Source organism: Cebus imitator, unplaced genomic scaffold (assembly GCF_001604975.1).
Source record: "Cebus imitator isolate Cc_AM_T3 unplaced genomic scaffold, Cebus_imitator-1.0 Scaffold79, whole genome shotgun sequence".
Lineage (NCBI taxonomy): Eukaryota > Metazoa > Chordata > Mammalia > Primates > Cebidae > Cebus > Cebus imitator.
The window spans coordinates 5,610,967-5,623,467 of NW_016107394.1; the positions used below are offsets into that span (position 1 = coordinate 5,610,967).

Here is a 12,501-nt window from a genome sequence, read left to right on the forward strand (position 1 = left end):
TTTTAACTAAAGCAGATGTTTCTTTTCTTTTCTTTCTTTCTTTTTTTTTTGAGACAAGGTCTCACTGCATTGCCCAGTCGGGAGTACAGTGGCACCGTCATGGCTCACTGTAGCCTCAGCCTCCTGGGCTCAGGTGATCCTCGCACCCCAGCCTCCCAGGTAGCTGGAACTACATGCATGTGCCACCACACCCAACTAATTTTTGTAGAGAAGAAGTTTTGCCATGTTGCCCAGGTTGGTCTTAAACTCCTGGGCTCAAGTGATCTGCTCTCTTTGGCCTTCCAAAGTGCTGGGATTATAGGTGTGCACCACCCATCCCAGCCAAATGTTTCAAATTTACTATGCATACCACTTAAATATTGTGTTAGAATTTGTATTTGAAAGATTTGTAAAAATTTAAGGAATTTAGGGTCATATTGCTCTTTTGTCCACTGCCAACATTTCAGGCAGTTAAATTGTGAGCTATAATCTGTCTATCCCCCAAATCAAAGGTGAGTGGGTTTTGATTTTGTATGTTAGTGAATGGTTTTAACCTTTATGTAAGAATGTGATAGGTAGTGTTTCAAAGATTTTAAAGCCATGCTAATTTAAAAATTAAAATCCCCTATTTAGCTTTGGAGATGGATGTTGCTAGAGCACAACTCAGCCACCTAAATCTACCACTGTAGAACGATGCACAAAGAGCATTTTATAACTGTGAAAGTATAAAGTAGAGCATTTGAGGAAGTTTCTGGAGATTGCTTGACCATATGACAATTCACAATCACAAAGACATGGAATCAACCTAGATGCTCATCCGTGGCGGACTAGATAAAGAATATGTGATACATATACACCATGGAATACTACACAGCCATAAAAAGAGGATGAGATCATGGCCTTTGCAGTAGCATGGTTGGAGCTGGATCCTATAATCCTGATTGAATTCATACAGGGGCAGAAAACCAATAACCTCATGTTCTCACTTATAAGTGGGAGCTAAGCATTGAATACACATGGACATAAAGAAGGGAATAGTAGATACTGGGGCCTATTTGAGGGGTGGAGGATGGGAAGAAGGTGAGGATTTAAAAACTAGTCATGGGGCATTATGCTGATTACCTGGGTGAGAAAATTATCTGTACCCCAAACCCCGAGACATGCAATGTTTGTTTACCCATGTAACAAAATCTGTATATGTACCTCTTGAGCCCAAAAGTTGCCCCCCTCCAAAAAAAGTTAGCAGATATTAGGAAGCTATTTCACAGACATGAAAAAAAAGAAAACTGCATGGGATGTCATCTTAAAGAGTAATTACAAAGTCTGTGTACATTTTAATTACTCAGAATGTTTTTACTTTCCTGTGATATTTGAACCAACTTATAAAAAAAGTTTGACTTAAATATCTGTAGGTGGACCATTTGAAGAGTCAGCCAGTAATTCTGTTTAGAAAAGATCAAAGCATTGTTATTTATGCTCGATGGTGCCACTAGGACATGAAGTACCACTAGACCTTATGCCCGGGAGCAGTTAAAGGACAAGTCTTAAGGATTTCCTGTAGGTGAACAGTGCTGTTAAGACTTACCCCATTTCAGTCATCAGGCAAGTTCTTAAGATTTGAAGTGCCCTGTGTTCGCCAACCATCTGGTGGGTGGGCATCAGAATCTGGTAAGGGTTTCAGACCACTCAGAACCATTGCAAGGCCTAAGAAAAATCAAGTTTTAAATTTTAGTTAAGTCTTAATCAGTTTCATCTTTTATGAATCATAGTTTTGGTTTTGTGTCTAGAAAGTCATCATAAGCCCAAAGTTACCGAAATATTTTCCTATGTTATCTTCTAGGAGTTTTATAGTTTGGCATTTTCACTGAGGTCTCTGATTCATTCTGAGTTAATTTTTGTGGAAAGTGTAAGATCTGTGTCTATATTCATTTTTTTGGCATAGAATGTCCGCTTTCTATACCATTTGTTGAAAAGACGGCTGTCTTCTCTGAATTATCTTTGAGCCTTTATCAAAGAATAGTTGACTATATTTGTGTAGGTATATTTCTAGGCTCTCTATTCTATTCTCATCTATTTGTCTCTTATTTTGCCAATGCCATTCTGCCTTGATTATTGTAGCTTTATAGTAATGTCAGCTCTCCGACTTTGTTTCTTTGCTTTTTTTGAGATGGAATCTCACTCTGTCACCCAGGCTGGAGTGCAGTTACATGATGTCAGCTCACTGCAACCTCTGCCTCCCAGGTTCAAGTGATTCTCCTGCCTCAGACTCCTGAATACCTGGGATTACAGGTGTGTGCCACCATGCCCGGCTAATTTTTTGTATTTTTAGTAGAGACAGGGTTTCACCATGTTGGCCAGGCTGGTCTCGAACTCCTGACCTCAGGTGATCCACCTGCCTCAGCCTCCCAAAGTGCTGGGATTACAGGTATGAGCCACCATGCCCAACCTGTTGTTGTTTTTTTTTTTGGGGACAGAGTCTCACTCATTCTCTTGCTCAGACTGGAGTGCAGTGATGTGATGTTGGCTCACTGCAACCTCCATTTCTGGGGTTCAGGTGATTCTCCTGCCTCAGCCTCCCGAGTAGCTGAGATTACAGGTGCATGCCACCACGCCTGGCTAATTTTTGTATCTTTAGTAGAGATGGGGTTTTACCATGTTGGCCAGGCTGATGTCAAACTCCTGACCTCAAGTGATCCTCCTGCCTCAGCCTCCCAAAGTCCTGGGATTATAGGCAAGAGCCATTGTGCCCAGCCTGACTAATTTATTTTTATTTTTTTTAGAGATAGGGTCTCACTATGTTGTTGCCTAGGCTGATCTTAAGCTTCTGGGCTCAAGTGATCCTCTTGCTTTGGCCTCCCAAAGTTATGAGCCACTGTGCCTGGCTCTGAAATGAATGTTATTAAAAAAGAAGATAAGACCTAGGGCACAAGAGGGTTTACATGTATGTTTACAGCCTTTCACCAAGATTGTGTCAGTAATTTACCCATAAACAGTTTATTAGCATGGGCAACATAGGGAGATCCTGTCTTTACCAAAAAAAAAAAAAAAAGAGAAAAGAAAATAGCTGGGCATGGTGGTATATGCCTGTTGTCCCAGCTACTTGGGAGACTAAGGTGGGCGGATTGCTTTAGCCTGAGAGGTTGAGGCTATAGTGAGCTGCGATCTGCCACTGCACTCCAGCCTGGGCGACAGAGTGAGACCCTGTCTCAAAAAAAAGAAAAAGAAAAAGTTTGTTTTCTTTGTCCATTTCAGTTTTTGGAAGCATCTTGTATTTTAATTAATTTCAGTATAATGAGAATACTTACACTAATGCTTTTGAAATAAGTAAAATAAAGGAAAAGAGCAAAAAGTCATATATTTTACAGTCAGTGCTTTAAGTATAGTTGCTCAGTTTTTGGAGTTTTTAAACCTTCTTATAAAATGCTCTGAATGTGGTTAGTTCTGTTTATTCGGATTAGTGGATTACATTGGTAATCCACCCAGTTAAGAATGTCATAGAGTTTAGAATCAGAAGTTGTCTTGGAGGTGGTTGTGCTAATTTCCTACAATTGCTACATAATGCAGAGATCTCTTTGGTAATAATATCCATGCATCTATTACAGATCTGATCTCCGTCCAAGTCCTGTATACTGCTTTGTAAGGCAGTCAGTTCCATGATAATTGAATGGGTCATAAAGTTATTTTCTTAGTTGAAGAATAGTTTATTTCTCTGTGCTCTGTAGCAATAAAGGAGTATAAAGACCAAATTATATCTTTTAGGTATATATATAGTATTTAGACAGAGATACATATCCACATATATAGGGTATAATCCTTTGCTTGCTTTCTGCATTCTTTCCTTATTTTGAGATATCTCCTGTCATTTATTATTTTCTTTGTTTTATATCTGGTTACTTAGAAATGTTGGGATAGTCTGGTGTGGTGGTTCATAACTGTAATCCCAGCACTTTGGGAAGCTGAGCAGGTGAATCACCTGAGGTCAGGAGTTCGAGACCAGCCTGGCCAACATGGTGAAACCCCATATCTAATAAAAATACAAAATTAGCTGAGTGTGGTGGCAAATGCCTGTAGTCCCAGCTACTAGGGAGGCTGAGACAGGAGAATCATTTGAACCCAGGAGGTGAAAGTTGCAGTGAGCCAAGATTGCGCCACTGCACTCCAGCTGGGTGAGACAGAGTGAGACTCCCTCTCAAAAGAAAAAAAAAGTTGGAATAAAGCAATGAATAATGATAATAAGTAATACCCTTGTAGGATTGTTATGAGAATTAAATGATCACATGTATGAAGCACATATTTAGCACAGTGCATGGCACATGGTAAACATTTAATAAATGCTAACCGTACAGTGATGGTAATGGTTCCTATCAAGCCTTTTAATGCTAGATTAATAGGGAAGATAATGGTAAACAACTAACTATAATAAAGGCCGAATAAAATAAGTGCTATAGTAGAGACAGAAGCAAAGTTCTTATTTATCCTAATAAGGGAGCAACTAATTTTATTACTGGTAGCAGGTCTTGACTGAAAGTTGTCCAGGTTCTAGGTGTTTTGAACAAAGAATTGGACAAAATGCACAGCAAAGCAAGGAAAGAATGAAGCAATGAAAGCAGAGATTTATTGAAAATGAAAGTACACTCCACAGGGTGGGAGCAGGCCTGAGCAGCCACTTTAAGGGTCCTGTTACAGAATCTTCTAGGGTCCATATACCCTCAGAGGTTTCCCATTGGCCACTTGGCATTCACACCATGCAAATGAAGTGGTGGCCTGCTATCAGAGGCTGAAATTACAAAGTTACATTCCTATGTGAAACATCTGATTGGTTGTGAAAAACAACAATCAGATGGAGGGGTGTTGCAAAGGGAGTAGCCTTTAGTCCTTTTGTTACTTAGGCATGGAAAGTTGGGGTTTCCCTTTAGATTTAGTTCTAGGTCGGCCTTATGTCCCTGGAGACCCTATTCTCCTTCCCTAATTTCAGTTGGAGAATGAGGAAGGGGAGGAATTTTTCTTTCCTAAACTTTGAAATATGCATAGGATCTCCTTAAAGAGAAGGGATGGCATTGAGGGTTTACCATCAGCAAATGCGTGGAGCTAGGAAAGTGCATGGTCTTTTTGATGAACTTTAAGTAGTCATGTGTGACTGAGGGCTTGGGCATGTGGAAGGTCTGAGGAAGACTGAGGGTGGGAAGTAAGGATGATATATAGAGAAGTCAGGCTGTAGAGGGCTTTGAAAACAATAATGGGATGTTGGTACATTGTCCTAGATATTTAATTCCATATATTTTCCGGTCTTTGAACAGAGGACCAGGATTGTAATCTTATGGCAAAATAGATGTGATTATTATATGCAGATAATTAGTGGTTCCTGTTTTTAAAGTTTTGTCCTAAGGGGCTAATGCAAAGTGTGTAGCAGGAGAAAATGGTTGCTATAATCCAGAGTGTGAAATGGAAACCATTGCAGACTGTGGAAAAATGAGTCTTTTAGAGTAAGCCCAGGAATCTTTTGTAAATACATTCAAGGCTTTTGATACTTAGAGGATTAAACAAATTTATTAGACAATAACCTTCTCTTTCAAAGAATCTCAATCTCTAGATTAGGTGAAAGGATTGGGTCGGTATGTACATGGGAAAAAGACCTGGGCTCTTCTGGTTGACTGCGCCTGTAATGGAAAGTAGATTTACCCCAGGAGAGTAGACTGGCTTTCAGCCTGAGGGAGAGCTGTAAGCATATTTTAAGTGTGAGCTGAGCACTTGGCTTCTGTTTTTAAGTCTCTGAGGATAATTGTCTGACAGAGGGAACTAGCTTTTGGGGATGAATCTGCTGTGCCCAGACTTTAGCATTGCCAACATTCTCCTTTTGATATGAGTTGATTTGGCCATCTCTTAATCTTATCTTGTATTTTTGTTGATTTTTACTATTGTTTATGAAGCTTTTGCATTTCCAAACTTGTCATTTCAAATCACTAAAGAGTCTGGTTGGAGAAATTGTTAGGAAAAGAGCCTGGTTAGGAAATTAAGACCTGATTGATTACTGGTGAAAGGAGAATTGAATTGAAGTTCACAGCAGTTGCTTTATTGGCTGGATAGAATGACCAGTAAGTCACTATTTTCATTTTTTGACTTTGGCCTCTTTTCCTGCTTGTATAGATGATCTGGCATCTATACTGAACTAGCATCAGGGGTGAGTGTATGTGTTAATCTTTGATTATCTGTTGGTGTGAGATGGATTTTACATGTCTATCAGAATCCTTCTGTGGAAAAAAGCAAATTACTACTTAGTTTATGTTCCAGGGAATACTAAAGCTATTATGCAGGTATGTAGCACTCATAGTGCTTTTCAGAAATATTTCATGTCTGTCGTCACTTCATTCTCCAGCCACCTTGTAAATGAGATAGGGCAGGTATCATTTCTGTTTGACAGAGGGAATGCCAAGGCATAAATAAGAGACTGGATTATGATTTCTGGCTCAATAAATAAATGACTGAGACAACTTATTACATTTCATTTTGAACTGCAACTTTCAGAAAATTTTATGGGAGGAAAAGGCTGAATGCCTTCTCTCTTTGTTGTTATTTTTCAGCGGCGTCTTCGACATCTTCGGAACATTGCTGCCCGGAACATTGTTAATAGAAATGGCCATCAGCTCCTTGATACCTACTTTACGCTTCACTTGTGTAGTACTGAAAAGATTTATAAAGGTAAGGGAATCTGTGGACTTGCTACCTACAGATTGACTCTCAGTGCCTCCTGCTGTTACTGCTTCTTAGAAAGCTAAATTGTTACGCTGTCTGAAAATATCTCATGAGTAGTTGGGATGTATGCTAACGAAACATGGCGACTGGAATAGTTATTTCAGATAACTGAGGCTTACATTGATAACTTTCTCATTCCTTTATGAATGTTAGTTATTAATGGTCTAGTAGGTGGCATTTCAAGTAGATTGAATCCAGTATCCTGTAGTAATTTTACCTTTGTGAAAATATAATAAAATTCTTTTCTTTAATATTATGATAAAATAGGGGCCTAGTTTTTATCTTCTCGTATCTGTAATTCCCTGTATATATGGGATCATTTCAGAAGAATGGCATAGTTTTTTCTAATTCAATTTTATATATTGTACTGTAGATTCTTCTATAAGTGAAAATTCTAAGAGTGGATCATATATTTGATTACAAATCACAGTCACCTTTCGAAGGCATATTAAATGAGAGGCACTGAGATATAATCAGTTGGCTTAGGTGGGATGGCGTAAGAGAGGAAAGAAGCATGGTAAAATGACAGGAATGTTGGATTGTGATGGATCATATGATCCTCATGAAAATCTTGATATGATTAAAGATCTATTTATGTTAACAAAAGGTGACACCTTTTTAACAAAAGGTTCTGAGACTTATTTGAATCTTGTCCAGTGGCAAAGATGAAAAATTCAAGTGACATTTTATTTATTTATTTATTTATTTATTTATTTATTTTCGAGATAGGATCTTATTCTGTCACCCAATCTAGAGTGCAGTGATATGATCATGGTTCACTGCAACTTTGACCTCCCGGACTCAAACGATCTTCTTGTCTCAGTCTCCCAAGTAGCTGGGACTATAGGCCTGAGACACCAGTCCAGGCTAACTTTGAAAAAAATTTTTGTGGAAATGGGGTCCTAAATGTTTCTTGGGCTGGTCTCGAACTCCTGGAATCAAGCTATGCTTCTGCCTCGGACTCCTAAAGTGCTGGGATTATAAGTGTGAGTTACTGTCCCTAACCTTTTTTAAGTTTTAATTATTTATTAAAGCAGTGATTGTTTTAACAACTTTTTTCTTTTTTCCTTTTTATATATCAGTACCAGTATCTGCTCTTTAAAAAATTCAGTCAAGAAATATACAATGAAGAAGCCCCTTTATAGTAAAATAGCCTTAAAATATTTTTTAAGGATGGGAAAAGGACTCTAAATTCTACCATCCTCATGTAAATTTATTTTATTCTCACTTTTCAGTCTATCCATTGCATTAAAAAAATTTTTTTTTTTTTTTTTTTTTTTTTANTTTTTTTGAGACAGAGTCTTGCTCTGTCGCCCAGGCTGGAGTGCAGTGGCACGATCTTGGCTCACTGCAAACTCCACCTCCTGAGTTCAAGCTATTCTCCTGCCTCAGCCTCCTGACTAGCTGGGACTATAGGTGCCCACCACCACGCCTGACTGATTTTTGTATTTTTAATAGAGACGAGGTTTTGCCATGTTGGCCAGGCTGGTCTCAAACTCCTGACCTCAGATGATCCCACTCCTGCCTTGGCCTACCAAAGTGCTGGGATTACAGGCATGAGCTACCGTGCCCAGCCCATTACATATTTTTAAAACAATGTATTCATCTTAATGATTAATGCTAGCTACTGTAACAAATACCACAACTCTTAGTGACTTACTGAAATACATTTCTTACACTAAGTCCAGTGCAGGTATTATCAGGTGCTATCTTGGCAGCTGTCCTCTTAAGCATTGACTCAGGTATTCAGGTTCCTTCTAGTTTGGGCTGCTGCTGTCCTCAATACATGGCCTCTGGTATGGCCAGAGATAGAAGGCTTACTTGTGGGAGATTTTTAAATGAAATGGTCCACATGAATTTTATTACATTCTATTGGTCATAAATCAGTTGCATTGTCCTTTTCAATTTTTATTTTATTTATTTTTGAGATGGAGTCTTGCTCTGTTGCCCAGGCTGAAGTGCAGTGGTGCCATCTCAGCTCCTTGTAACTTCTGTCTCCAATGGTCAAGTGATTCTCCTGCCTCCACCCCTCGAGAAGATGGGATTATAGGCATGCACCTCCACTACCAGCTAATTTTTGTGTTTTTTGTACAGAAGGGGTTTCACCATGTTGGCCAGGTGTTCTCAAACTACTGACCTCAAGTGATGTGCTCATCTTAGTCTCCCAGAGTGCTGAGATTATAGGCGTGAGCCACTGCACCCGGCCTACATTGTCCTTTTTAGATGGAAAGGGGACTGGGAAATGTAGGCCTCCAATGTGTCCAGAAGGAAAATGAAACAATTTGGTTACTATTTGGTTTAAGGGTATAAGCATTTTTGTAGGCTTTAAAACATTTAGTCTACTGCTCACTAATTGGCTATATCATTAGCAATATATGACAGAGCTGGAGTATTTTAAATTTTTGATGAGTTTCTATATAATCAGTCCTGATTATCTTAATAAAACTTCTGTGTTCTTGCCCCAGTGTTACCTCTGATAATAGTAATTAACACCAGTTCTTAGCACATTTTGGGAATTTGGAAAATGATAGCAATGATTAGAATTATAATAATCATAATAGTGTTTTCTAAAAAGAGAGTAGTCATGGGGCTGGTTAATGATCATGTTAAAAACTTGTCTAGAGATATGATGAAAGCAAAGTGACTTTTTTTGTTTTTGTATTTTCTTTCTTCTAGCTCAGATTGTGTCTTGAATTTAGGAGTTATCATAGACTGTTTTTTGAAGTTACTTTAGTGAGATAATCATCACACAGTTAGTGAATAGCTGGTGACAGACCATGGGGGCAGTCCTGGGTCTGGTGTAGATGTTGAATCTGCCGCTAGCTGTCAAGCCTCTTGGATAGGGCATTTAGTTCCTCTTGTGGGGTTTAATTTATCATTAAAATGAAGGAACTGGTGATTTCTGAGAATTCCTCCTATTCCAAAATGTCATGGTTGATTGAAGCGTATTCATGAACTTTGTTGGGCTTTGTAAACTTTTAACTACCATAGGAGGAGCTGGGAAGCCCTTTCGTTAGTAATTCTAGTGAATGCTACTGTATCTTGTTGGTCAGACCAGTCATGACAAACATGAATATTTTGTGATTATTATTTGGTCCTTGATATAGTACAACCATGATAAGAGACCAGTTGACTCTTCTCCATGAACCACCTGTACCACCTGTTCAGTGGTAATATTTCTTAATGTCAGAAGACAGTGTTTTGTTGCAAGAATATCTGAAATGCTGGTTTCTCAATTTTTCTTTTATTTCAGCTAAATTCACAGCAGATCCAAAGGAGATATGTGTGAAATTTATGAAGAAATATGTGAAATTTTTTTGACTTTTGACATCCCTATAGTGCTTTTAGGAGATTGTCTATTTTTAAGATATTTCCAATCAAATATTAGTTAATATATCCCCAGAGAACAAAGCCTTGTGTTAATGGATGGATAGGTTCTAAACTTGGTTCCCTGTTAAACTTGGAATTTTTATACAATCAAGTTTGTTTTTCATAGTTATTTTCTTACCCGTGAAATGTAAGTGCCTGTCCTCTCCTGGAATACTGACTATCTTCAATACATCAGAAGATGAACTCTATATGACCTAATTTGGTGATCTTATTCAAGTCTCAAAGTTTTATTTATTTATTTTTATTTATTTTTTGAGACAGAATCTCACTCTGTCAACCAGGCTGGAGTGCAGAATCATAGCTCACTGTAGCCTCAACCTTCTGGGCTCAGGTGATTCTTCCCACTCAGCCTCCCGAGTAGCTGGGACTACAGGCACACACCACCATGCCCGGCTAGCTTTTTTTATTGTTTGTAGAGCTGAGTTTTGCCATGTTGCCCAGGCTGATCTCAAACTTCTGGGCTCAAGCCATCCACCTGCCTTGGTCTCCCAAAGTGCTGGGATTACAGGCAGGAGCCACCAAGCCTGGCTCAGGTCTTACGGTTTTAAATGTCACCTGTTGACCTTTCTTCTGAACTCATACCCCTGTAATTCAGTTGCCTACTCTACAACTCCATTTGGAGCCGAGTAGGTGACAAACTTGGTATGTTCAAAACTGAGCTTCTGATGTTCCAGCTGTGATCTACTTCCTGTATTCTTCCTTATATCAGAAAATGGCAACTCTTTTCGTTGGCCAAAAACTTTGAAATTATCCTGGATTGTCCTGTTTCTCTTACATTCCATATCCAGTCTTTCAGCATATACTTCTGGCTCTTACTATCAAAATATATTCATAACCGGATCACTTCTTGCTATCCTCAAACCACCGTCATCTTTTGCCTGCATTGTGGAAGTAGAAGTTTAACAGGTTTGTCTGCTCATGCAACTCCCTCAGTCTGTTTTCAACTTTTATTAAAATGAAAGTTCGATCCCTTTATTTCTCTCCTCAAAACCCTCCAGGGGCTTCCCATCTCATTCAGAGTAAAAGCTAAACTCCTTATGGTTTTCTAGAAGGCCTTTGATGATATGATTCTTGGTTACCCCTCCGAACTCATCTTCTGCTGCTCCTCCAGCTGTCTGTGTTCCAGCCAGCTGATGTTGTAGCTGTTGCTTGAATGCATTGGTTTTAACTAACTTAAAAACCTCTGCATTTGCTGTTTCTTTGACTTGGATACTTTTCCTTTACATATTCACATGACTAGTGCTTCCAGCTTCTTGCAGATCTTTCTTTTTTCCTTTTTTTTTTGAGACAGAGTCTTGCTCTGTTGCCCAGGTTGGAGTGCAGTGGCACAGTCCCAGCTCACTGCAACCTCCACCTTCTGAGTTCAAGCGGTTCTTCTGCTTCAGCTCGAGTACAGGTGTGCGCCATCACACCCACCTAATTTTTGTATTTTTAGTAGAGATGGGGTTTCACCGTGTTGGCCAGGATTGTCTCGATCCCTTGACGTCGTGATCTGCCTGCCTCAGCCTCCCAAAGTGCTGGGATTCCAAGCGTGAGCCACCCTGCCTGGCCATTTTTTTTTTTTTTTCCTTTCAATTCTGCTTCTTCTGAATTGCAGGTTTTTATTCCAAATATTTCTCATAGAAAGTCTCCTTGATCACTGACTAACCCTTTTATAAATTGTGATTATTTTCCTCCATCTTTTGTGCTTTATTTTTCTCCGTGGTACTTAAGATCACTTGACATACTATATGTTTAATTATTTGATTATTGTATGTCTCTTTCCACTAGAATGTAAGCTCTATGAAGGCAGAGATTTTTAGGTCACTTTTGCTCATTGCTCTGTCCCCAATATGCAGAACCATGCTTGACACATACTAGGCCCTCAAATATTTTTATCTTTTTAATTTAATTTTTTAATAGGTAAAAAAAAAATATATATATATATGTAAAGATATAAAGGTTTGTATTAAAGGCTCTCTTTCACCTGCCTTCCATCACCTTAGTTTTCTACCCCACCCTGATAACCACTGTTGCTCATTTCTTGTTTGTCTTTACTGAGATTCCTTCTACAAATATAAGTACAAGTACAAATATTCTTATTCCTTTCTCTCCTCTTTTTTTTTTTTTTTTTACACAAAATGTACTGTACTATTTATGTTTCTATACCTTCCATTTTTCACTTACTGTCTTAGAGTTTTCTCCATATTGATTCATAGACAGCATCCCTGTTTTTTTTGTTTTTGTTTTTGTTTTTTCTGTATAGCTTGCATCGAATAGATACACCATAATTAATTTAACTGGCTCCTATTGGTGGTCCCTTAGGTTGTTCTAGTTGTTTTTTTTTTTTTTGAGACGGAGTTTCACTCATGTTACCCAGGCTGGAGTGCAATGGCGCGATCT

General features: G+C 38.7%; 1 protein-coding gene across 5 annotated transcripts in view; it reads left to right on the top strand.

Annotated features, from left to right (window-relative positions):
- Positions 1 to 12,501, top strand: part of UVRAG (UV radiation resistance associated) — a 309,856-nt gene that overhangs the window by 32,248 nt on the left and 265,107 nt on the right. For all 5 annotated transcript variants that reach the window (XM_037740137.1, XM_017533023.2, XM_037740138.1 and 2 more), the window contains exon 2: positions 6,558 to 6,675. In XM_037740137.1, the coding sequence (XP_037596065.1) occupies positions 6,558 to 6,675 (118 nt within the window). The remainder of the gene's footprint in view (positions 1 to 6,557; positions 6,676 to 12,501) is intronic.